General features: G+C 47.9%; 1 protein-coding gene across 1 annotated transcript in view; it reads right to left on the bottom strand.

Moving 5' to 3' along the window:
* NFXL1 (nuclear transcription factor, X-box binding like 1) overlaps nucleotides 1-24,030 on the bottom strand; it is a 680,877-nt gene that overhangs the window by 76,149 nt on the left and 580,698 nt on the right. The window contains exon 21 of the mRNA XM_086962681.1: nucleotides 5,358-5,444. Within this exon, the coding sequence (XP_086818807.1) occupies nucleotides 5,358-5,444 (87 nt within the window). The remainder of the gene's footprint in view (nucleotides 1-5,357; nucleotides 5,445-24,030) is intronic.

The following is a 24,030-nucleotide window of genomic DNA, read 5'->3' as shown; positions in this document are numbered from 1 at the left end:
CATTTATATAGCGCACTACTTAACCGTAGGGTCCCAAGGCGCTTCGACCGCTGCGAAACCCTTCCTGGCTTCCCTGAGAGATGGTCCCTTAATGGGTATCTCCAGGGTGAGACCAGGCATCCCCGGCGGTCTGGTGGGGCCGTTAGTGAAGATGAGGCAAGCTAATGCCCAGAGTTGCCGAGTGTGATCGCTGATCAGAGTGGGCACTGAGGCGAGAGAATTATCGAGTCCGCTGACCCTGGTCCAGAAACCTGCCGCGCCGGGAATCGAACCCTGGTCCCGGGCCGTCCTCTGCTCTCGGGTCTGCCGCCTCTAACCAGTGAGCCACACTACTATATGTGTTTTTGAAGTTACTTTTCATAAAAACCACTGGCGCAATTTCCACCAAATATAGAAAAGGCACTTCTGCGTACCAGTCCCAACAATTTTGCAAAGTTTGGTGCAATTCCATTCAGCGGTTCGGGCTGTACCCGTGTCTGAACGTCCTATGGAAATTAACCTGGGGAAAACACGTTTTGGGACCCCCCTTTTTTTTTGGCCCCAACTTGACGAATCCCCCCAAAACTATCAGGGAAGGAGCAGAACTGAGCTGGCCAAAATTTTGGAAAATTGCACGCAATTTCCTCAATCAACGTCAAAGTTATTCCCAATAGAATGTTGCGGATTTCCTATGGCAACTCGGTCCTAACTATATATACCTACGGGCGACCGCCAGTATATATATATATATATATATATGATCAAGAGTACACGTTACTCGAAACGCGTCGCCAGAAAGGTTACAAATAAAACGCAAAATCTTGCCTGAAGCCGTGGGGTCTGTCTCCTTCTTTCGCCACGCGGTGTGGAGGTTTGAGGATATATATATATATATATATATATATATATTCTGCCTGGAAAGGAAGAAGCAGGAACCCAGGGGGACAGGTAGAAGAGACTTTAATGATGAGGATTCTGCTCCAGTGGCGGCAAATGCATTTCGGACATTTCCTTCTTCAGCGCCCTGAATCGGACCCAAGAATCACAGAGAATGTCCTGCTGCTGTTAAGAATAGTTCCAACGGGTCCGCTCCTCCCCCTTGATGATCGCATTCACCTGTTGCAGTTTTTTCACATCTTGGAACTGCAACTCCCAAAATGCCGTTTAGCAGCAAGGTGAGTCGGTGAAAATAACGGGGATGGAAGGTAAGTTCTTTCTTGCGGTTCCCAGTAGCTGGCAGGCACGAGGACACCATCTGCCGAATCCTCTCACATCTGGTCTCCCCTCGAGTCCCCTTTACTGCTGCAGCCCCCAGTTTCAAGAGTCAATAAGGCAGGGACTCAAATGCGCAATGCAAAGAGAGGTAAATTACCTGAACTGCTTGCTTACTCCTTCAATTAGGGCGGGTGCCAGGAAACTCCTTATCCGGACAAGTAGAAAAGCTGTGAGGGCCCTACGAAGTTTGTTGAACATTGATGCAAAATCCAGATTCTCACAAAAGTATATTTCGGGTGTGACAATACTTTCACTAGATACTTGCATCTATATATATATATATATCAATATCAAAGTTGACGTATTTCAAGGGTGCATCAGATTTGGAATCTTTCCTTTTTTGTACTACCCTCTGAGGCATTATTTTTTAAATAGATACTTGCACTTTGATATGTATATATATATCAATCAAAGTGCAAGTATCTAGAGAAAGTATTGTCACACCCGAAAAATACTTTTGTGAGAATCTGGATTTTGCATCAATGTTCAGCAAAGAAATGGGACGACAGGACCCACACTCCGTAGGGTCCTTCGCTGGCTTGAGTAGCAACGATATCGAGACTTCCATCTTAGTATCCGTCAAGGTGCCAGTTTCAAGAAAAGAGTTAAATAAACAAGTCAGGAGGGGAGCTAACTCCGGACAGAACAATTTGTAGAAATTGTGCTGTGAACCCGTCAGGACCCGGGGGACTTGTGTAATTGAAGGTTTGCAATTGCTGAGATTACTTCCTCAGCACGGATTGGATGATCGAGCTGTGCAGAGATTGCCTCCATCAGCCTAGTGACTGTGACTTCATGCAAGTAGGCGCGGGCGTCAGCTCGGTGTGTATCCGTCTCAGAGTACAGGGCTTGGTCAATCTTTTTGAATGCCTCGCTATCTCCCATTTGTCCTGTATCTCTTCTCCAGAGGTTTTTTTAAATTCAGTGAATCCCTGCTGCCACCATCTTCGCTCGAAGCCTCTGTGCCAGTATTCTTCCGCACAGGTTACTGCTCAGAAAGAACTTTTGGTGTAGCCGGAGGAGGTCGTATTCTGCCTTATCTCGGTCTAACCTCTCCAGGAGGAGTCTCTTTCTCTAACTCTCTCCAGATTCTAGGTGCCCCCATTCGCTTATGTAATGTTTCTAACTCAACAACTTCTCGTTCTATAGTCTGACGCTTCTTGCGGCGCATTCTGTTATCCGCCGCTGAGATTGCGATGAACTCCCCTCTCATTACTAATTTTAGTGCTTCCCAGACGCCGCTAGGGACGTGGTCCCCACATCGTTAGTACCCAGATACTCTAGAATTTGTGTGCGAATATGTTCCACAGTCCCCTTGGAGTGCAGGAGTCCTTCCCGCAGACGCCACCCCTGTAGTGAGACTGCGATCTTGGCATGATCTGAGAGGGAGCGCGGTTCAATGGAGGAGTCGCAGATGTGCGGAACCAACGCAGTTCAAGCTAAGAAGTGGTCAATCTGTGCATAAGTTTTATGTGCCGTGGAGTAATATGTGTAATCCCTTGTACCCGGATGGGGATTGCGCAAGATATCCTGGACACCATGATCCGCGAACCAGTGCAAGCACTCCTCAGAAAAAGATCCCAATTGCGCAGACGACTGCCCAAGCGATTGAGAGCGGCATCCATCACCAGGTTGAGATCTCCCTCTATCAGAATACCTGCATCCAGGGAAGCCATTATGTCTCACAGGACATTGGAAATGAAAGTTTCTCGTTTTGGGTTCGGGCGTATATATTGACTAGAGTGACGTGAGAGGCCCTCCATTGAATTCTAAATGCCAGCAACCATCCCTTGATTTCAGCTTTAGATGAAAGTTCTTAACCGCTGAATCTCGCATTCAAGTGAATAGCCACACCGTTATTTTTTGAGGTGCGATAGGACCATAACTGGTAGGGAAATTTCTGGGAGAGCATGCGGTGGGTGTCTCGCTGCAGAAAGTGTGTTTCTTGAAGTAGGCAAATGTCCCCTCTTGAGCTCTGGAGTATAGACAAAAATCGCTGAGCGCTTTAAGGGGTGATTAAGGCCTTGGACGACGAGGCTTACAATCTTCAGGGCTCTACCCATAATCTATTCAGGTGCAGGGGTGAGCACTTTGCTCCAACTAAGCAATGTGATGTGTCAAAGCTGGTTGCACTGTGGTGATTCTGTCTCTGCCTGCCCACCCCACCTATCTGCCATTGGTGCGGAGTAGAGAAACAAATGTCGAAAACATATCAAAACATGTCCCCAACAAACCCCATGAAATTAAACAAACATTCAGTGTTCAGAAGGTGACACACTCGTTAGGAAAGGAAGCCCAAGGGAGTGTGAGCTTGCTGTCGTCGGAGTGTCCTCAGTGTCTCACCTCACCAGTATCTCTCCAGCAGCCACGAGGAGAAGAACTGGCTGGTTAGCTGGATGCCTCTCCGACGCCGTCCGTTCTAGAGACTCCCAGTGCCCAAGCAGGGCAAGTCAGGGGGAGGCAGATCGAGCGGGTGAGCCGGCTAGAGAGTGGATGAGTGCATTGCACTCCTTGGCAATTGTTTCAGAGTCCGGTTTGTGACTGGCTGGGGATCCTCCTACTTTTTGCCAGCGGAGTTCTTTGAGTGGAGGGTTTCTTGCATGATTGCTAGCCTTTTTATGTGGCGGCTCGCTGAGGCAGTAGCAGGGATGTTTTTTTAAGTCCCCCTCGTCACAACACAACCACTGGCACTGGGGCGCAATCACAATGCTAGATGTTGGGCGGCACCGGAAAGACTGGATTTCACGTCTCCTCCAGCCACCATCTTGGTCACGCCCCCTCTTCTTACATTTAAAGGACGAAAAAGCTCCCGACATTAAAGAAAATGTCTAGCTTGACACTTCCACTACATTAAAGAAACATTCTCACAAATTGGTTTCAAGTAAGGAACTCTCTTTTTCAATCAGAGCTTCCTTGACTCCAAGACTGGATCTGACAATCTGAGATTGAAAACAACTATAAGCTGGAGGGATGTCTAGCAGGTCACATGTAGAGGATGTGAAGGCATAATTTGCTTGCACGTACTGCAATGCTAGGGGTGTGCAGAATGAAGTACATGTAATGAAGTATCTGACAAAGTAATAGAATACCCAAACATGCATACAATTTCAAAGATGTTCTAAAGTCCTATCATAAGATACACAAATAATGGACAGAATGAGGAACAAACCAAACATTCAATCAAGAGATCTGGGTTAAATTCATTGTGATTTGCTCAGCATTCCGTCCATCATTTGTTCTTTTTGCAGTTCTAAAGTCCTAAGCATCTGTGGTCTGTAAAAGAGGAACTACATTCAAGGTGAGTACTAAGTGCAAATTCTACCCAGAGAACAAATACTTAAATAACACAATTCATGACCTAGAGAAATGCTGAGCTTCTCTAGCACATACATTTTGAAGAAGATTAAAAATCTACAGGATGGCACCAGCATCATATTTGGATGGCTGGTTTATATGCAGGTAGCCAAACTGTAAAATGTTCAAATGAATAAATCAGCCCTTCTTAAAAATTAAGTGAAAATTTTAGAGATAGAATACCACTAAATGGACATTCACGTTACCTACATAAATACTACGTCGTTGAGATTAAGATTTCCAAAATTATGTTGAGCAATGTTTATCGCCTTTGGACAATTCACACTCTTTTTATGCTTCTATTTAACTGGTTGGTTGGTCTCATGATTATTGATTCAGCTTTTCTGATTAAAATGGTTATTTCTGCCAGAAGTTAGTTGTGATTGTCCGATAGAAAAGGTCAATATAAAACGAATTAATTTTGCTAATGCACAAACGCTATCCTCACTAGAGGGTGAACTGCCATACACTTGATGTTATGTAGCAAAAATAAAACATTATAGTTCTAGTTATATTAGGTTCTAAATTAAGAAGTAGGTGAGACCATTATGTTAGTTTGAGCAACAAATCAGCAGTTGTTGTAGGAGGATCCGCATATTATTGCATGATTTTCGAAAACAAATTTGTATCACAAGCTATTACAAGGCGAATATCATTGTGGGCCAGAATGGCGATAAACGTTTTTCTATTTATATAAAATATATTGAAATCTTAAAAACATATAATTAAACCCGGTTGATAAATTTTACCTCAGAAGCCTTCCTTTTCATTTCCTTGCACACCTGGTCACAATCCAAGGCAGCCTGTCCTTCACGAACTTTATTACACAGCAGTTCCTGAAATGGTCAAAAGAATTTGTCAATTAAGTTTTGGTTTTCCTTTAGAATAGCTGCGCTATTTTCCTTTGTAAAGGCATAGGACATTTTGGTACTAACAAAAGTCGCCAATGTACCTAATGTATGGAAGCAAATAGAGTGGCCCATAAGCCCTCAATAAAAAGATGTAAGGAGACAGGAAATTCAGAGTAGAAAGAAGAGGTACACACTGTAGTGACTGTAGGAAAGTGATCTTTTTCGTGCTTCCCAAAACCCCAATAGTTTGACTGGAGTTGGAGATATTTTTTGACCCCGGAAACTGGTATCCATATGTACTGACCCATAAACAAAGTAAATAAATCGGTAGCCTTAATTAGCATATCTGATTTTAGATTAAGACAAGAGTAAAGTGGTGCAAGAATTGCATCAGTGGCATAAAAGTCTAAAGTCACACATGGCCTCTGCATCATCACTATGACAAGCTCTAAAACACGGGGATTGTACCTATGCCTCCGGGATGTATTACTAAATCACTCAGTAAGACAATAGATAAAGCTAAATGAATTAGTTTTACCAAGACAATTTATTTTGTCAGTATCTTTAGAATCAGTTTTTTAGATGATTATTTTTTAGGCAAGAGAATCAACATTATCAACTCAACCTCTAGCGACTGAATTTTCACAAAAGACTAATGTACAAATAACATACAAAAAACATTGAATTAATCATCAATAGACCTTAACAAAAAAGGACTAATGTACATGTGACATACAAAGAACATTAAATCAACATATATCATTTCATTCCAATTATCAAAAAACAGTTAATCATGGACAGAAAGAATTTGCCAATATTAAATATGCATTCAGTTTCCACAATGTGGTGCACTATTTCTTTTCAGAACCACATGAGTCAAAGTTTAAACATTCCTTTTAAACTTGAACATTCATATTACATGTATTAACAAGAATTTTATGCGAACTAGTGCCGTAGCCGACGCGTTTCGAGTCCTGTTAAGAAAGTCACAGGGCTCTCATCAGGGCAGCATTAAATGGATTCCACGGGGAACTGTTATCAATGAAAAAAATGAAGGATCTATGTTTAGTAAGGGTTCCTCCAAATCCATTAAAAACCAACAACACTAAGCTAAAAAAGCATCCACTGGATGTGTCGTACCTGATTGAGGGCTTGAGTGCGACCTTTTATTAATAGTAGTGTGGCCGCCACTGTGTGTCTCACACTGCAACAGAGAAGGAATATATTCAAATGATTGTCCTTTAAAAAGAAGGTGCCCGCACGCACGCCGTGCTACAAAATAGGGAGTGAAATTACCTTAAGTGAAAGTCTCAAGGGTGGTCTCTTGTCAAGGCATTGTTTATTGTTCCAAGGTGACCTAAAGTGTGGATAAACGCTTTTATCAGTGTCCGCAAACCATCTACCCTGAACATTGTACGATCTATCCCCGGCCTATGGCTGACAGGAATATTCAGGATGTTCTCAGAGCAATTTACCTCAAATTCCATCTGAGCAGAATGTTTGAATGAGCCTTGTATAAGTATGATTGGTTGTGATGTATGAAATTGTTGAAGTTTGAATGCTGGAAGGATGACGGGTTGTGTATATATATAGATGTTTTTACCTTATAATCATGAAATTTTTCAAAAAAACAAGTTTGTATAATTGTGTTATGTATAAAAATATATGAACTAATCAGGAATAAAAATGATATATTTTCTATAAAAGTGCTTCTGTTTAAATTGTATACGGTTCTGAGTTATTGGTGAGCGCTAAAATGGGTGACTTTTGAAAATTCTGGACTCTAACTGAGACTATACCTGATTAAATACGGGGCAGATCTACCTTTTCCTTCATGTAATTTATTCCTTTTTTGTTAAGGTCTATTGATGATTAATTCAATGTTTTTTGTATGTTATTTGTACATTACTCTTTTGTGAAAATTCAGTCGCTAGAGGTTGAGTTGATAATGTTGATTCTCTTGCCTAAAAAATAATCATCTAAAAACTGATTCTAAAGATACTGACAAAATAAATTGTCTTGGTAAAACTAATTCATTTAGCTTTATCTATTGTCTTACTGAGTGATTTAGTAATACATCCCGGAGGCATAGGTACAATCCCCTTGTTTTATATTATTATTGTGGCCCTACCTACCCTCCGTCCCCTAAGGGCCCACCCCTTCCTTTCAATTGAAGCTCTAAAACACGGCATTAGGGTTGACCTGCATCCATGACAGGATGCAGACCAAGCTTTAGCAAGCATATTGTGAAATAAGCCCTTTTGCAAAAAAATGCTTACTGCACAAGTTACTACTTGTGTAACGATATATCTGTAAGAGACATTAGTTAGTGGTAGATTCCTTACCTTAGAATATCCCCAGGCGTCAGAGTGGATCTGGAAACTTTTGCGTAGCAGTACCCTTGCGCGTCGGTAGGCATCGTCTGCGGCTCCGCGTCTGTCGTCGGCATCGTGGGTGCCGTGATGACGTCGTCGGAGTACTTAGACGCCGCCTCCGCGTGCTGACGTCAGTTGTTAGACACAGCTTTTCCGTGCCAGAAGCGCAGAGCCATGCCAAAAACCAACACTGGTGCCATGAAACTAGGGCCCTGAAAGGGGATGACCTTAACCCTAGATATCGGTTCGCAGAACGGGGAGGATGGGTGGGTCGGTAAGGAATCTATCACTAACTAATGTCTCTTACAGATATATCGTTACACTAGTAGTAACTTGTGCATCTGAAAGAGACACGTTAGTGATAGATTCCTTACCTTAGAATAGATACCCCAGCAATACCATCCCCGTGGTGGTGGGTCTGCGAACCAATAATCACACCAGAAAGTCCTGGAGGACGGAACGGCCGAAGTAGCCGTCCCTCCGGACTTGACTGTCCAGGCAATAGTGTCTTGCAAACGTGTGCAGCAAGGCCCACGTAGCCGCCTGGCAAATGTCCTGCAAGGGCACCACTCGGCCCAAGGCAGTTGTAGTGGCTGTGGCTCGAGTGGAATGAGCCCTCAGCCCAACAGGGGGTTCCTTCTTAGCCAAGGAGTAACACGCCTGGATGCACAAGATAATCAACGAGGAGATGGTCCGCTTGTGCACCGCTTTCCCTTTCTTAGCGCCCGCGTACCCAACAAAGAGTTGATCATCCACCCAGAACTGTTGTGTGCGATTCAGATAAAATGAGAGCGCACGTTTTGGGTCCAGACGATGGAGCCGCTCCTCCTCTCTCGAGGGGTGCGGAGGCGGAAAGAAGGTGGGCAATGTGAAGGATTGCCCAATGTGGAAGGCCGTGACTACCTTGGGTAGGAAGGAGGGCCTTGTCCGTAACACAACCTTGTCCGGATGGACTGAAAGGAAAGGAGGTTTACAAGATAGAGCCTGGAGCTCACTCACTCTCCTGGCAGAGGTGATGGCTACCAGGAAGGCAGTCTTCAAAGAAAGAAGGCGGAGAGGACAGTTGTGAAGTGGTTCAAAGGGAGCGCACATCAGAAACGTAAGAACCAGGTTCAAGTCCCACTGAGGCATCACGAAGGGAACAGGAGGAAAAATATGAGTGATGCCCTTCAGGAATCAATTAACGATAGGGGACTTGAACAAAGAAGGTTGGTCAGGCAGCCTCAGAAAGGCTGAAAGAGCTGAAGGATAGCCCTTGACAGTGCCCAGAACAGAGCCCTGCTGGGCAAGAGAGAGAAGAAAGAGGAGAACCTCAGAAAGAGGGGCATTGAGGGGATCCACAGCCTTTGCTGTGCACCATGCCACAAATCTGTTCCACCTGCAGGCGTATACCGACTTTGTGGAGGGACGCCTGGCTGCCAGAATGATGTTACAGACTTCAGAAGGCAAGTCAAATGGCCTCAACTGTCGCCGCTCAATCTCCAAGCATGGAGGTGGAGACTGGACAGGTTCGGGTAGAGGACCGTCCCCTGCTGCTGCGACAGAAGGTCCTCCTGAAGAGGCAGACGAACCGGGGGATCGACTGACATACTGAGTCGCTCGGGATACCAGTACCTTCGTGCCCAGTCCGGAGCCATTAGGATAACTTGTGCCCGGTCGCACTTGATCTTCTTCAGCACTCTGGGCAGAAGTGGTATAGGCGGAAATGCGTACAACAGACCGCAGCTCCACTCGCGACGAAAAGCGTCTCCGAGCGAGTGCCGCCTTGGAAATTCCAACACGCAGAACTGATGACATTGCTCGTTCTCTTCGGTGGCGAATAGATCTAACCAAGGCTCTCCCCACTGCTGAAAGAGGCCTTGCGCCACGTCCGAGTTCAGACGCCATTCATGATCCATCGAGCTCCGTCGGCTGAGTTTGTCCGCCCTGGCGTTCAGAGAACCTGCCAGGTGTTGAACCATCAGAGTCACGCCCTGATGTTCCAGCCATTGCCAGAGGCGCAGAGCCTCCTGGCAGAGGGTCCACGACCCCACTCCGCCCTGTTTGTTGCAGTACCACATGGCGGTGGTGTTGTCCATGAACACTTGCACTACACTCCCTCGGACAGACGGGAGGAATGTCTTGAGTGCTAGACGAATTGCCCGCAGCTCCAACAGATTGATATGGAGCCGGGACCCCGCCGGAGACCAGAGGCCTCTGATCTCCGCCTCTCCCAAGTGGCCTCCCCAGCCCTGGAGGGACGCGTCCGTCACAACTACGTGCTCCGGTTGGGGAAGGGAGAGGGATCTGCCGTTGACCCAATCGCGGTCCGTGAGCCACCACTGCAGCTGTCTCGCAGTGCCCTCCGAGATCAGGACATGGTCGGACAGGTTGCCCTGATGCTGGGCCCACTGAAGCTTCAGGTCCCACTGCAGAGCCCGCATCCGCCACTGTGCGTGATGCACCAGAAGGATGCAGGAGGCCATCAGCCCCAGAAGCCGCAGCGTCAACCTGACCGAAACTCGGGATAAAGGCCGGAAGATCGGAATCAGAGCCTGTATATCCCAAACCCGCTGTTCGGGCGGGTAAACCAAAAACTGCGCCGAGTCGAGAACCACTCCGATGAAAAGGAGCTTCTGAGAGGGGCACAGGTGTGACTTCGGCACATTGATGGAAAATCCCAGCTGGTGCAGGAGATCCGCCGTAGTCTGGCTGACCACTGTCTGGGGCGAGCCCGCCTTCAACAACCAGTCGTCTAGGTAGGGGAAGACTGACACCCCTAACCTGTGCAGATGAGCTGCGACCACCGCCATCACCTTCGTGAACACCCGCGGGGCGCTGGTAAGGCCGAAGGGGAGCATGGTAAACTGAAAATGCTCGTGGCCTACCGTGAACCGCAGGTAACGCCGGTGGTCCGGCAGGAAGGGGATGTGGAAATACGCGTCCTGCAAGTCCAACGCTACCATCCAGTCTCCTGGGTCTAGGGCAGCTAAGACCTGAGCCAGAGTCAGCATTTTGAACTTCTCCTTCCGGAGGAAGCCGTTGACGTTCCTCAGATCCAAGATAGGGCGTAGGCCCCCTTTGCCCTTCTTGGGTACCAGAAAGTAGTGGGAGTAGCAACCACGTTCTACTTCCGGCCCAGGAACGCTCTTGATGGCCCGCTTGGCCAAGAGGGCCGAAACTTCCTCCTGCAGGAGCCGCAAATGATCCCCCGATACGCGGTGGTGTTGCGGTGGCATGGCTTGAGGAGTCGTCTCGAAGGGGAGGGAGTAGCCCCTCCGGACGATCTGCAGCACCCACCTGTCCGAAGTGACAGTGCGCCAGTGAGAGTGGTGATGGCGAACCCTGCCTCTCACTGGTGTCACATGGGCCGAAAAGCACGGACTAGGAGGGTTTAGAAGTGGATGCCGCGGGGGCAGGTGTGGACTGACTCCGCCTGGTTCCCCGACCGCTGCCGCCGCGGTTCCCACGTCCGCCGCCGCGCTGGACGACAGTCTGCGGCGAGTGGCTGGCGGCACGTGTGGGGACGCCCCTTCCCTGGCCACGAAAGGAGCGAAAGGCACCCATTTGCTGGCGCGGGCCGAGAGGCCCAAGGACTTGGCCGTAGCCCTGGAGTCCTTAAAGCGTTCAAGCGCGTGGTCTGCCTTGTCGCCAAAGAGGCGACGACAATCGAACGGCATGTCCATAAGGGTGTTCTGAACATCTGCCGAAAAATTGGCGGATCTCAGCCAGGCATGGCGTCTCACCACCACTGTCGTAGCCATCGCTCTGCCCAGTGAGTCAGTAGTATCCAGCCCACACCTGATGGAATACTTGGCTGCGTCCCGGCCCTTTACAAGGGCTTGGCCGAGTTTGGCCCGTACCTCCAACGGGCACTCTGGCAGCACTTCCGCACCGTCTCCCACAGAGAGTGGGTGTAGCGGCCCAAGAGGCATGCGGTGTTGGAAGACCGCAGTCCCAAACTAAGGGATGAGAATATTTTCTTTCTATAATTCTCGTACCTCTTGGATTCCCTATCCGGCGGGGCCGTCGGGAATGCGGTCTGGGATTTAGAGGCCTGGATGACCAGACTCTCGGGGGTGGGGTGGGAGGACAGGAAACATGGGTCGCCCGGAGCCGGGCGGTGGCGTCTGGCCACGTTCCTATCTATGGGCGAACCCGTAGAGGGCCTGGACCAAGTGCCCAAAAGAACGTCGGTCAAGGCCTCATTAAATGGCAGCAGAGGCTCCATGGAGCATGACTGAGGCTTAAGGACCTCTGTGAGGAGGTAAGTCCTCACGGCCATGACGGGGAGCTCAAGGTTTAATGCCTTGGCAGCCCTCGTCAACACCACACCATAGGTAGCTCCCTCCTCCGAAGCCACGGTAGGAGGAGAGACAAATCCAGTGTCTGGAGAGGTGTCCAGGCCACTGGCCTCCCCAATGTCTCCTGCCCAGTCCATATTAGACTGACACTCCTTGGTCAGAGAGTCCTCAGACCCCTCCCAATCCTCCTCATCACCCATCTTCTGAGATTCAGGGTCGTAATTGCATGAGGTCGGTTCGTAGAAGTAAAAATCTCCAAACGGCGTCGGGTGCGGCGCCGATAGGCGCCATCCTGACGTCGGAACCGAAGCAAAGGAGGTATCGGGGACAGCGCCGCCCGAGGGCGGCGCCGGAGGTGACACCACACTGACCGACGCTGGGGGGGTCGTAAGGTCCACCGGTGACGATCCAGTGCCCGAGGAAGGTCCAGCGGCGCCAGGCCCGAAGGCGCCGGTGGCGCCGGGGCCGCTGTACCCTGCGGCGCCGGGCCCGAGGGCACCGGCGGTGTCGGGATCGTGGGGCCCTGCAGCGCCGGGCCAGAAGGCGTCGGCGGGGCCGAAGCACCCAACGGCGTCGGGGTCGAAGCTCCCGACCCACTAGGGCCCCCAGACGGGTTCGCTGGGCCCGAAGGCGCAGCGGAACCCGTCGGAGGAGAAAGGGACCTCATGGCCATGAGGAAACGCTCAATCTCCTCCGGCATCGCGTTCAGCCCAGGGACCCGAGGGTATGGGGCCGGACGCGACGCCCGCGACTCCCGAGGAGCCGCGTGAGCGGTGTCACCCGAACCCCCGGGCGCATTGCGCGAGCGTCGGGGGGGAGTCAGAAGAGCGATGAAGCCTCTTCGACTTCTTATGCTTCTTACCCGACGACTTGGACCCGGAGGAGTGGCGCCGACTCCCGGAGCTGTGACGGCTCTGTCCCCGCGACCTGTCCCTCGACCTCCCGTGGGACCGGGACCTCACACGGCGCGGGGCCGACTGCCGGAGTTCGAGCCGCCTCCGGGACCGCTCCCGCCTGGCTTTCCTCGAGAGGGCCCGACAGTCGGGGGAAGGCCTCGTCGTCATGGTCGACGCCCAAACACGTCAGGCACAGGCGGTGGGGATCCGTAACCGACATGGCACGGCCGTACTCGTCGCAATGCTTGAAGCCGGGCATCCCTACGGCACCGTCGTAGTCGTACAGACTTCGAAATGGATCAAAAAGATCAACAAAAACGTAGTAAAAAATTAACTAGGGTAACTGCTCTTTCCAGATCTGCGCTGGCTGGCGCGGAAAAAAAAAAGAACTGACGTCAGCACGCGGAGGCAGCGTCTAAGTACTCCGACGACGTCATCACGGCGCCCACGACGTCAACAACGGATGCGGAGCTGCAGACGACGCCTACCGACGCGCAAGGGTACTGCTACGCAAAAGTTTCCAGATCCAGTCTGACGCCTGGGGATATTCTAAGGTAAGGAATCTATCACTAACATGTCTCTTTCAGATTCTAATATTAGACAAGTCACTGTAGTTGGTGCATTGTAGATCTAGGTGTTTAATAAGAAGCAGGTAGATATAGCAAGCAGGAGGATGGTATGACAATAGGGGGAAATTATTCACAATGTTCCTCAGAAGGACTAGATAATCCATCTTCGCAGAATTTTGTTATTTATTTAAAAAAGCTCATTATCAGGTGACCTATGCTCTTTAATATAAATACTCCAAAAGTGATTTTTATGCAAGCTGCTCATCTATGCTAGGAAATAGAAGTCCTCCAAATTGGTCTGCCTGAATGCAAGCTGCCCATCTATGCTAGCAAATAGATGGCCTCCAAATTGGTCAGCCTGGCTCCCACTCCCTAAGCGGACGGTATTTTGGCTTCCACAGTCAAGAGCAGACATACATGTGGCACTCTTCAAAGACAAAAGGCCAATTGGGGCAGCTGCCCGCTTTAAGATTCCTGTAGAAAGAGATGTCAGGAAGGTTAATTACAAGGACATCCATGACAAGATGGATTAGAACAGTGAAACTAGATGGCATACACAGAAAGGTCAGACAGCAACTCGGATTGAAGGATGTTTATAATGTTCATTCTACATTATGGTTCTGTTTGAGACTGCATCTTCTGCAAACTCGGCCCTGTAACAAAATCGGCCGAAAACTGGCCCTGGCAAAGAGCTCGGCCGCACCCCCCCGGGTGATGGGGAGGGCGCCGGCCGAGCAGTTTGTCAGTGCTGGATTTTGTTCCCAGTCCGGCCTTGTGTTTAGCAGTCACCAGGAAAAAGATATTAAGCATCCTAAGACGTTTGGACTTAAAAGATTTTTTTGACCTCTGGAGGAAGGTGCAGAGGCTACTCAACACATATGCAACTTCAGGAGAGAAGATTTTCTGGTTTGTCCCACTAGGTGTGTTTTTTGCCAGAAGAAAACTAGCTTCAGTAGGACGTTTGGAGTAGGCATTCAGCCTTGTGGAAGCCAGCCTTGCCGTAGCTCATGGCCTTGCTTGGATGGAAGATTTTTAAAAGCGAAAAATTTCAAACAAAGCAAAATGGAGCAGTAGGAAGACTTCGCAAATTATGAATTTTATGTTGTCCCACTCAGAGCTTTTGGTGCCAAATCCCAGGCTTTCGTGGCATCTTAAATCACACATACCCAGCCTCATGGTGCTCCCCTCAGCCATTGTGTCTTGAATGTCCTAGTGGAAGACAGTCAACACAATTTCCTGAGCACCAACGTGTGAAGAAAAGATATGTCCAGTTCCGATTGCATTAAAATCGATTTATTTCTTCAAATTCTTCAGTTTCAATTTCCAAATATTCTCATCTTCAAATATAGCCTTCAAATTGAGCCAACACGTGTTTCATCAGAAAACGATGTTCTTACATCTCTGACTTCATCAGGGCTTCACAAATACAATAAACTATAGTTCATCAAATAGGCATCTTATTCATCCGGTAAAGTTGTAATTCAGACCAAAATATATATACGACGGTTCAGAGTGGAGAGTACTCCATTGACGGTTTGATGTGGCGTGGTAAAAGCGTGTTGACAAAACCGGACATATCTTTTCTTTACACGTTGGTGCTCGGGAAATTGTGTTGACTTTTTTTTGGACTGGGTTTTCCCAGTTCATTATTGTGGTCATTAGTGGCAGCCCACTTCCTTGGAGCATCTCTATTTGGAACTGTTCTTTTGTACATGAGAGAATAAATAACTGGTTTGCACAAGTGACCCTGCCACCTGTCCTTGTTGCAATGTTCTAATAGAAGTCAATAGGCTCTCGAAACTAGACTAACAGACTTATTTAGAGCCAAAGTAGTTTGAGATCTCCACCTGCCTCGAGATTATCTCTCTGCCTTCAAAGTAACAGCTCATGCAATGGTTGCTCTTAAGGCACAAGAACTTGCAGCACGGAAGTCATGCTGTTTTGGTCCAGCTCGGTAATTTTTTCATTTCTCAAGAACAAACTCTGCCATCAGAAACCATCATCATAACTTCTGACCCCATTTATCAATTTGAGTTAATCTGGTTTAGCTTTAATGAATCTATTTTTTTAATTATATTGGTTTGGAAATTTTACTGTTTGAATTCTTAACTTTAATGTTGTATTCTGCTTACATACTTCACCCGCATTTTTCTTTGAGAGAAACCCCCATTGTGTGAATCATTTGAGGGATCACAACCCTTGACCTCACCTTTATTACTAACCCAGATTCTTACAGTAGCTACAATGTATTTAGTGCAAAAGTCATAAGCTATACACTGTGTACTTTTCGTTCAATGGCCAGAAGCTTTTGTAAATTTTATGTGAAGAAGGAAGACAAATATGAATTTCTGTCACTAAATGTCATGAAGCGAGATCTAGCTTTAGTCACGAAGGGCTTTATTATGATGGTGGTTGGACGCATCATTGTAAGATGGATACGAGCTGACATGTAGTCGGCGGTTTCACCCGCCAAACATGGCGTTTTTTATTGCGGCTTGTGCAGCAGCCTGGTAAAGGGCTGCAGCACAAGCCACAATATAAAATGGCATGTTTTAAACATCCATGCCTGATGTGCCAGGCACCATAAGGTGCCTGGCACAGGGTCCATGGATGTTTGGGGGGCACTAAATGTGCCCCCAATCCGCATAGCGGAGGCCAACGGGGGAAGAGGGTAACTGCTAGGGGCCCCCAAATTCTCTTTCTGTCTGCCTGCACATGGTGGTCGGACTGCCATGTACAGGTCGAGGGAAAAGGACATTGTAATCCCTACGGCGGGGCCTCTGAAGGCACCACCCTTATTGTAGGAATTACAGTCCGACTGTTGCCCTGATGGGCTCTTTGAGCCTGTCCGAAAAGCAGCGGTCTGTCCCTACGACTGATGCCTCCGACCGCCGGATCATAATCCGGTGGTCGGACCGCTGTGTTTGGATGGAGGTGGGACCACCACCGACGGGCTGTCAGTGGCAGTCTCACAGCTATTATAATGAGGCCCTAAGTGCGAAAGAAACAGCTAGCCCAGTGGAGGTATCGTGTGAGTTACAAGCAAGTACATGCACATCATGGTGCGATTCCAAGTTAAACTCTATGGAATGGGGAATTACCGTATGGGGATGGTTTTTCTAGCTATAAGTGCACACTGAATTCCCAATTTTATGAGGCTTAATGCATTCAAACACCACTTGCCCTGAGGAAGTGGAAAATGTACGCTGCAGGCTCTCTATAGGATGGGAAAGGGTAAACATTTCTCTGTTAGTTAAAAAAAGAAGCATACATTCAATTGGTTAAATCTGACTCATAATAGGACCCTTAATCTTTAAATGTCCAATCACCCAGTTGATATTTCGGGTCTATTCACCAACTGTATTTTGTAGTACACTTAGTAGTATTACATTAGTGCTAATAAAGTACAACAACATTTAATTCACAAACCTACAGTATAAATCTCCATCCCACCTCTCCAATCTTTTCTATGAGAAGATCCTCACACATGTAAGTGCACTACTTAGTAGTAAATGTGGGAAGGATTGTGGGAGGGGCTGAAAAAACGGGCATATTGACTACTTATTGGGCAACTAGGCGTGTTTAAGGAAGATTAAGGAGTTTTTGAGGGAGAGACGTGGAGGGGTTTTGGGAGGGACATGCACCCTGTTCACAAACTGTACATCTAAATTTATTACAGCTAAAATGGGACCCAAAACAGTAGTAAATTACTCAAGCTAATAGCTGAAGTAAGTCCAGCACTACACATGGCCAACCACTGGTACTACAACACCCTGCCATAGATACTAATGAGGTAAGTCCATACAATAAAACCACTAGGAAATAATGTTAAATGAAATAATTCAAAATAGAAGAAAAAATATATATATAATTTAATGTTGAGAAATTAAAAATAAAGCATTAAAAATATTTAGCAACCTTTTTAGAATTTGTTAATTATTATAAATAATCTTTATTACAATTTTATTAAAATTACTTTTGAAAACTCATCTACGTCATTTTTTGTAATTATTAATGTATAATAAAAGAACAAGTTACTTACTTTTGGTGACGATGTATCTGTAAGAGACATAGGTTAGCTATAGATTCCTTACCTTAGAATTACCCCAGGCGTCAGGAGAATTTTCTCTTAGCAGTACCCCTGCGCGTCAGTAGGTGGCATTGGTCGACTCCGCATCTGTTGTCGTGGTCGTGTTTGCCGAGAAGAAATTGCAGTGCCTACTAAGACGCTGCCCCTGCTGACGTCAGTTTTGACACGACTTTCCAAGCCAGAAGCACAGAGCCATGCAGGGCACTGCCCACTGGTGCGCTAAAACTAGGGCCCTGCAAGGGAGTCCCTCTCCATAGAGGTCAGATCTCAGAGTGGGGGGATGGGTGGGGCGGTAAGGAATCTATAACTAACCTATGTCTTTTACAGATACATCATTAACGAAGGTAAGTAACTTGTTCATCTGAAAGAGACAGTTATAGAGTCCTTACCTTAGAATAGATACCCCAGCAATACCAACTCCGGAGGAGGGTCTGAGAGCCAAGTTCACACCAGAAAGTCCTGGAGGAAAGAACCGTCAAAATAGCTGTCCCTCCGGACTTGGCTGTCCAGGCAGTAATGTCTGGTAAACGTGTGCAATGATGCCCACGTGGCTGCCTGACAGATGTCAATAAGTGAAACTCCACATGCAAGGGCAGTGATGGCTGCCGTAGCTCTAGTGGAATGAGCTCGGAGACCCACCGGAGGTTTTCCTCTTAACACTTTAAAACAAAGGACAATCCATCTAGAGATTGTACGCGTTTGAACAGCCGACCTTTCTTGGCACCTACAAAGCCCTGATGTTTCAGCCACGTCCAGAGACGAAGAGCCTCTTGACAGAGGGTCCATGCACCAACCCCACCCTGTTTGTTGCAGTACCACATGGCGGTGGTGTTGTCTGTGAACACCTGCACCACTTTTTCCTTGAGAAAGGGAAGAAATGCCTTCAGTACCAGTCAGATCGCCAAGAGCTCCAGCAGGTTGATATGGAGCCCGGACTCCACCGGAGACCAGAGACCTCTGATGTCCACCTCTCCCAGATGGCCACCCCATCCCAGGAGTGACAAATCTGTCACTACTGTGATTTCTGGTAGGGGAAGGGAGAGGGATCTGCCTCTGACCCAAGCTTAGTTCGTTAACCACCAGTGCAGTTGTTGAACAGTTCCCTCCAAGATCTGAACGTAGTCAGAAAGAGTCCCCTGATTCAGCACCCACTGGAACTTCAGGTCTCCCTGCAGAGCCCACATATGCCATCTGGCATGATCCACCAGCAGGATGCAGGAGGCCATGAGGCACAGCAGCCTCTAGGTCAGTCTCACTGAAATCCGGGATAGAGGCTGATACATCGGTATCATAGCCCGAATATCCCAGACTCGCTGCTCGGGAGGATAGGCCCGAAACCACACTGTGCCCAGAACCGCCCGATGAAAGGGAGCGTATGAGAGGGAGTCAGATGTGAGTTCGACACATTGATAGTGAACCCCAGCAAATGCGGGAGGTCCGCCATAGTCTGGAGGTGGAAGACGTCAACCTGGGGCGAGTCCACCTTCAACAGCCAGTCGTCGAGACAGGGGAAGGCTGGAACCCTGTTCTGTGCAGATGAGCTGCGACCACCGCCATCACTTTCGTCACCACCCGAGGAGCACTGGTAAGGCCAAAGGAGAGCACGGTGTACTGAAAATGCTCGTGGCCTACCATAAACCGCAGGTAGCGTCTGTGGGCTCGCAGGACGGGGTTGTAAAAATAGGCATCCTGCAAGTCCAGCACCACCATCCAGTCTCCAGGGTTGAGGGCAAACAGGACCTGAGCCAATGTTAGCATTTTGAACTTCTCCTTAATAGTAAACACAACCAACTTTTATTTATTTACTTATTTGTGTTTTATCGAGTGCGAACTTGACCCGTTTATTTATTCATTTGTAGAGCACCTGGTTACACCACCGGTGTGTCCCCGCACTAAGACAGACTCTGAGAGGGTGCGACTACAATCTGCATGTCCTACAGAGTTACACTTATTCAGTTTTAGAGAACAGCCAGGTCTTTAGCTGTTTGCAAAATCTACTTTTGCATGGTTCTGCTCTTAGGGCAATCGGTAGGGTGTTCCATGTTTTTGCTGCAAGGTACCTGAATGAGCGTGCCCCCATTCTTGCTCTAAATATTCTCTGTACCGTCACCAGTGCATTCCCCATAGATCTTAAACTCCCTCCTGGGATGTACTGGGTTAGTAGTGGTTGAAGGTACCTTAGGCAGTTCTTTAATAGAATGCGGTGACAATGGCACATTGCCTTAAACATAACTCTCTTTTTCACTGGCAGCCAAGGCAGTACTGTCAGGGCTTTCTTCGTGTCAGCTCTTCCCTGGAGGCTAAGTACCAATCGAGCCGCCGCATTCTGCACCCTCTGTAGTTTGGATAGTCCTTTTTTTGTAGCGCCAAGATATAGTACATTCCTGTAATCCAATTGGGAGGTTATTCCTGCATGTACTATGGCTTTTCTGGCACTTGGTGGTAAAAGATCAATGACTTTCCTGAGGCTTTTCATGGCCCAGTAGCATTTACGCACTACCTTCCAAATCTAACTGTCGAATGTCAACCTGGAGTCAAACCAGATTCCGAGGTTTTTCACTTCTGCTTTTGGGGTAGGTAATTGGCATAATGATTCAGGCCACCCCGGGGAACGACCATATGGTTGGCGCCTTGCCTACAACCATTACCTCTGTTTTATTCCCAATTAACTTGAGGCAATGGTTCGACATCCAGTCTGCCACCTCTTCTAAACATTTGGAGAAGCGGATTGCTGCCTGATCCTTATCTTGAGATAGCAAAACAATTAGCTGCGTGTCATCTGCATAGGAAATGATAGACACCTTATGTTTCTCCACCCGTTCAGCCAGTGGTCCCACATAAAGGCTGAATAGAGTGGGGCTCCAAATTGAACCCTGTAGAACCCCCCTGGGGCAGGGGAATACTCTCAGATAAGTGTGTCTGTTGTGTGACTGGGAATCTCCATTCGGAAAGAAACAATGTCATCCAACTCAGAGAGCTTCGCCAGATGCCACAAGCCTCTAGTCTTTCGAGAAGCAGCTTGTGTGATACAGTGTCAAACGCTGCACTGAGATCCAGCAGGATCAGTGTGGCCGTTTGTCCTTCGTCTGCATATTTTCTCAGTGTTTCTGTGGCCATGAGTAGTGCTGACTCCATGAAGTGGACCATTCTAAAACCTGACTAAGAGGGGTGCAATAGGTCAATCATATTAATGTGGTCTACCAGTTGTTTATTGGTTATTTTCTCTGCAATCTTGGCCACAAACGGTAATAGTGAGATAGGGTGTAGATTTTCTTATACTGTATACTCTAATGATGGTTTCTTTTTGAGTGGCCTAGCCAGCTTCCATTTAGTGGGGACCACACCCTGGGTGAAAGAAGTGGAATTAAAATTGTTCCACTTCCTTGTTGTGATTTTCTTTATCGGTTGCTGTAACTTCTTTCTGTGGGAAGGCACTGTAAAAGGGACTAAATAGTGATCTGACCAAGGAACTGGCCATGGTGTTCCCACCTCTGTCAAGTTTGAGAAAATTGGATCGAGAATATGACCCCCTTGGTGCGTTTGTGTCCCTACTTTATGTGCTAGATTCAATGTCAATAGGTGCATATTGTGCGAATTACTTGGTTGTGCTTATCAAAGTGTATGTTTAGATCACCTAGCACCAAAACATTTTTATATCAGAGTGCTGGGTGCACTACTTTCTCTTCAAGGCTCACCATAAATTGTGTTACTGGACATGGTGGACGGTAAATTAGAAAGCCAGCTATGGTGTTATCTTCTGCCGCTGATAGGGTAAACAAGAGAGCCTCACAGTTTTCTAGGCGGGCTTGTTTAATCTCACACATCATTGTGGATTTATAAATTATAGCAATTCCGCCGCCTATTTCGCCTTCCCGGTCCTGCCTTACTAACATATACTCACTCGGGATCGCGTCCAGAAGATCTGGGGTGGAACTCTCAAAAAGCCAGGTGTCGGTCAGGAATAGAGCGTCCAATGATCTTTCCCTTAGTATGTCCTGGACCTCATATTTGTGTTCGACCAATGACCTGCAGTTTAGTAGTGCTAAGTGCAACTTGCCCTCATTGGTATTTTGGGTTTTAAACATTAAAACCTGCATATTAATTCTTTACTATCTACATTCATCTTATGTTTGCATAATTTGTCAGTGGGCTTTGATAGTCTTAGTAGCTCGTCTGCTGAGTACTTGATCCTCTCGTGTGACCCACATAACACCAGGGGTCCTGGCCCCTGGGCCCGGTCGGTCGCGGATGGGCGCAGACAGGCTTGCCTTGGGCGCACAAGCAGCGTGTCCGCTGCGCGGTCGCATACACATCGGTCCTTTGTAGGGAAGCAAGCGGGAAATTCCTCCTCCGCCTCCCAGACCGGAAGTGTTGCACGAATGCCCTACGACATGCTCTGCCATGCCCTCCCACAACGGCACTCAGCCGGGATGGACCGGGTGCGGGCTCAATGTACAAGGTAAAGAAACTGTGCAAGCTCGCAATGTAAACAGTACAAGTTGTATTTTAAAATAGTATTTGTTAAAATCATGCTAAAATTTCCATGCGACACCCGACAATATCACCAGAGTGTCTCTGTGCAGTCGCAAACACATCAGTCTTTTGTAGTGGAGCGGGCGAGAAGTTCCTCCTCTGCTTCCCGGACCAGAAGTGATGCATGAATGCCCTGCGGCGCACTCTGCTACGCCCTCCACACAACAGCACTCCGCCGGGATGGACCGGGGCGGGCTCAATGTACAAGATAAAAAACTGTTGAAGCTCGCAATTTAAACAGTACAAGTTGTATTTTAAAATAGGATTTGTTAAAACCACAATAAAATTTCCATGCACCCACCCAGCAATCTCACCAGAGTGTGTCTGTGCGGCCGCATACACATCAGCCTTTTGTAGGGGAGCGGGCAGGAAGTTCCTCCTCCGCCTCCCAGACCAGAAGTGTTGCACGAATGCCCTGCGACACGCTCTGCCATGCCCTCCACACAACAGCACAAGTTGTATTTTAAAATAGATTTTGTTAAAACCACGCTAACATTTCCATGCGTCCAACCGGCAATCTCACCAGAGTGTCTCTCGTTAGGGTATCAGAGCGCTTTACAGGATTCATAAGATGTATACAAGATACTTCGGGGGAGTGGAGGATACATATCAGAGCGCTTTATAGAATTCACAAATTGTAAACATGAGGATTAGTGGTGGTGGGGGGGGACATTTGGTATAAACACAGGAAAATACATTTTACGCGAAACAGAGTCCAAGATCCCAGGGTGGGGTGCCCGGAGGTGCTGGGTGGATGGCAACAGGATAGACCAGATGAGAGGTAGCAGTCGACAGTAAATGGAAGCGGGACAAGGTCGCTGAGGTGATTTCAAGTCAGTATTTAGGAGAGGAATTTGCCCATTAGGAAGGCTTTAGCATCCTTTTTAAAGCGAACCAGAGATGGAGTTCTTCTGATGGCGGGCGGTAGTGAGTTCCACATTCTTGGTGCAGCCTCAGAGAAGGCCCGATGGCACATTTTTTTCCCGCAAGCATGCTGGTTGGAACAAAAGGTCTCTGGCGGAACAGGAGTTTCTGGCTCCTCCGGATATCACGAGTTTCTGGGCAAGAAATGTCGGGGAGTTTGAGTAAAGGGCCTTGTGTGTGATGCATGCCAATTTAAGTTGGATTATGACCTCAAGAGGAAGCCAGTTCAGAGCTTTCAGGTGTAGAGAAATGTGGTTGAATTTCCTTGAGCCTGTTAGTAGTCTGGCAGCCGCATTAAAGCAGGCTTTCAGAGCGGCCAGAGAGGTCTTGGGTTAATCTGAGAGGGTACTTCTGGCATAGGAAACCTCTCGATAGCTCCCTTGAGACTTCTTGGTGGAGAAGAGCCAAATGCTCCTCCAACATGCGATCGAAAGATGGTGGCATGGAGAGGGGGGTAGTCTCGAAGGGGAGGGTGTAGCCCCATCGGACTATTTGCAAAACCCACCCGTCCAACGTGAGGGTTTGCCAGTGGGGGAGGGGATGGCGATTCCTGCCACCCACTGGCCTTTGGTGGCCCTGAAAGATCAGACTAGGAAGGCTTGGAGAATGCTGTAGGGAGGGAATGGGTGGACTGGCTCACACGCTGTCTCCCAGACATGCGTTGCTGCCTCCCACATCCGCGGCCACGCAGAGGCTGTGCAGCTTGCATGGCTGGACTGGGCCAGACGTGGTTGGGTGTCACTTCCGTAGCCACGAAAGTGGCGAAAAGCAGACTGAGGGGGACAGGACGATGCATCAAGGCCCAAGGATCTGGCCGTAGCTTGAAAATCCTTAAAGAGCTCCAGTGCCAAGTCTGCTTTGTCTCCAAAAAGGCGATGGCCATCGAAGGGCAAATCCAGCA

The sequence above is a fragment of the Lissotriton vulgaris genome, chromosome 3_1 (genome assembly GCF_964263255.1).
Source record: "Lissotriton vulgaris chromosome 3_1, aLisVul1.2, whole genome shotgun sequence".
In the NCBI taxonomy this organism is placed as follows: domain Eukaryota; kingdom Metazoa; phylum Chordata; class Amphibia; order Caudata; family Salamandridae; genus Lissotriton; species Lissotriton vulgaris.
This window is presented reverse-complemented; position numbering and strand designations above follow the sequence as displayed.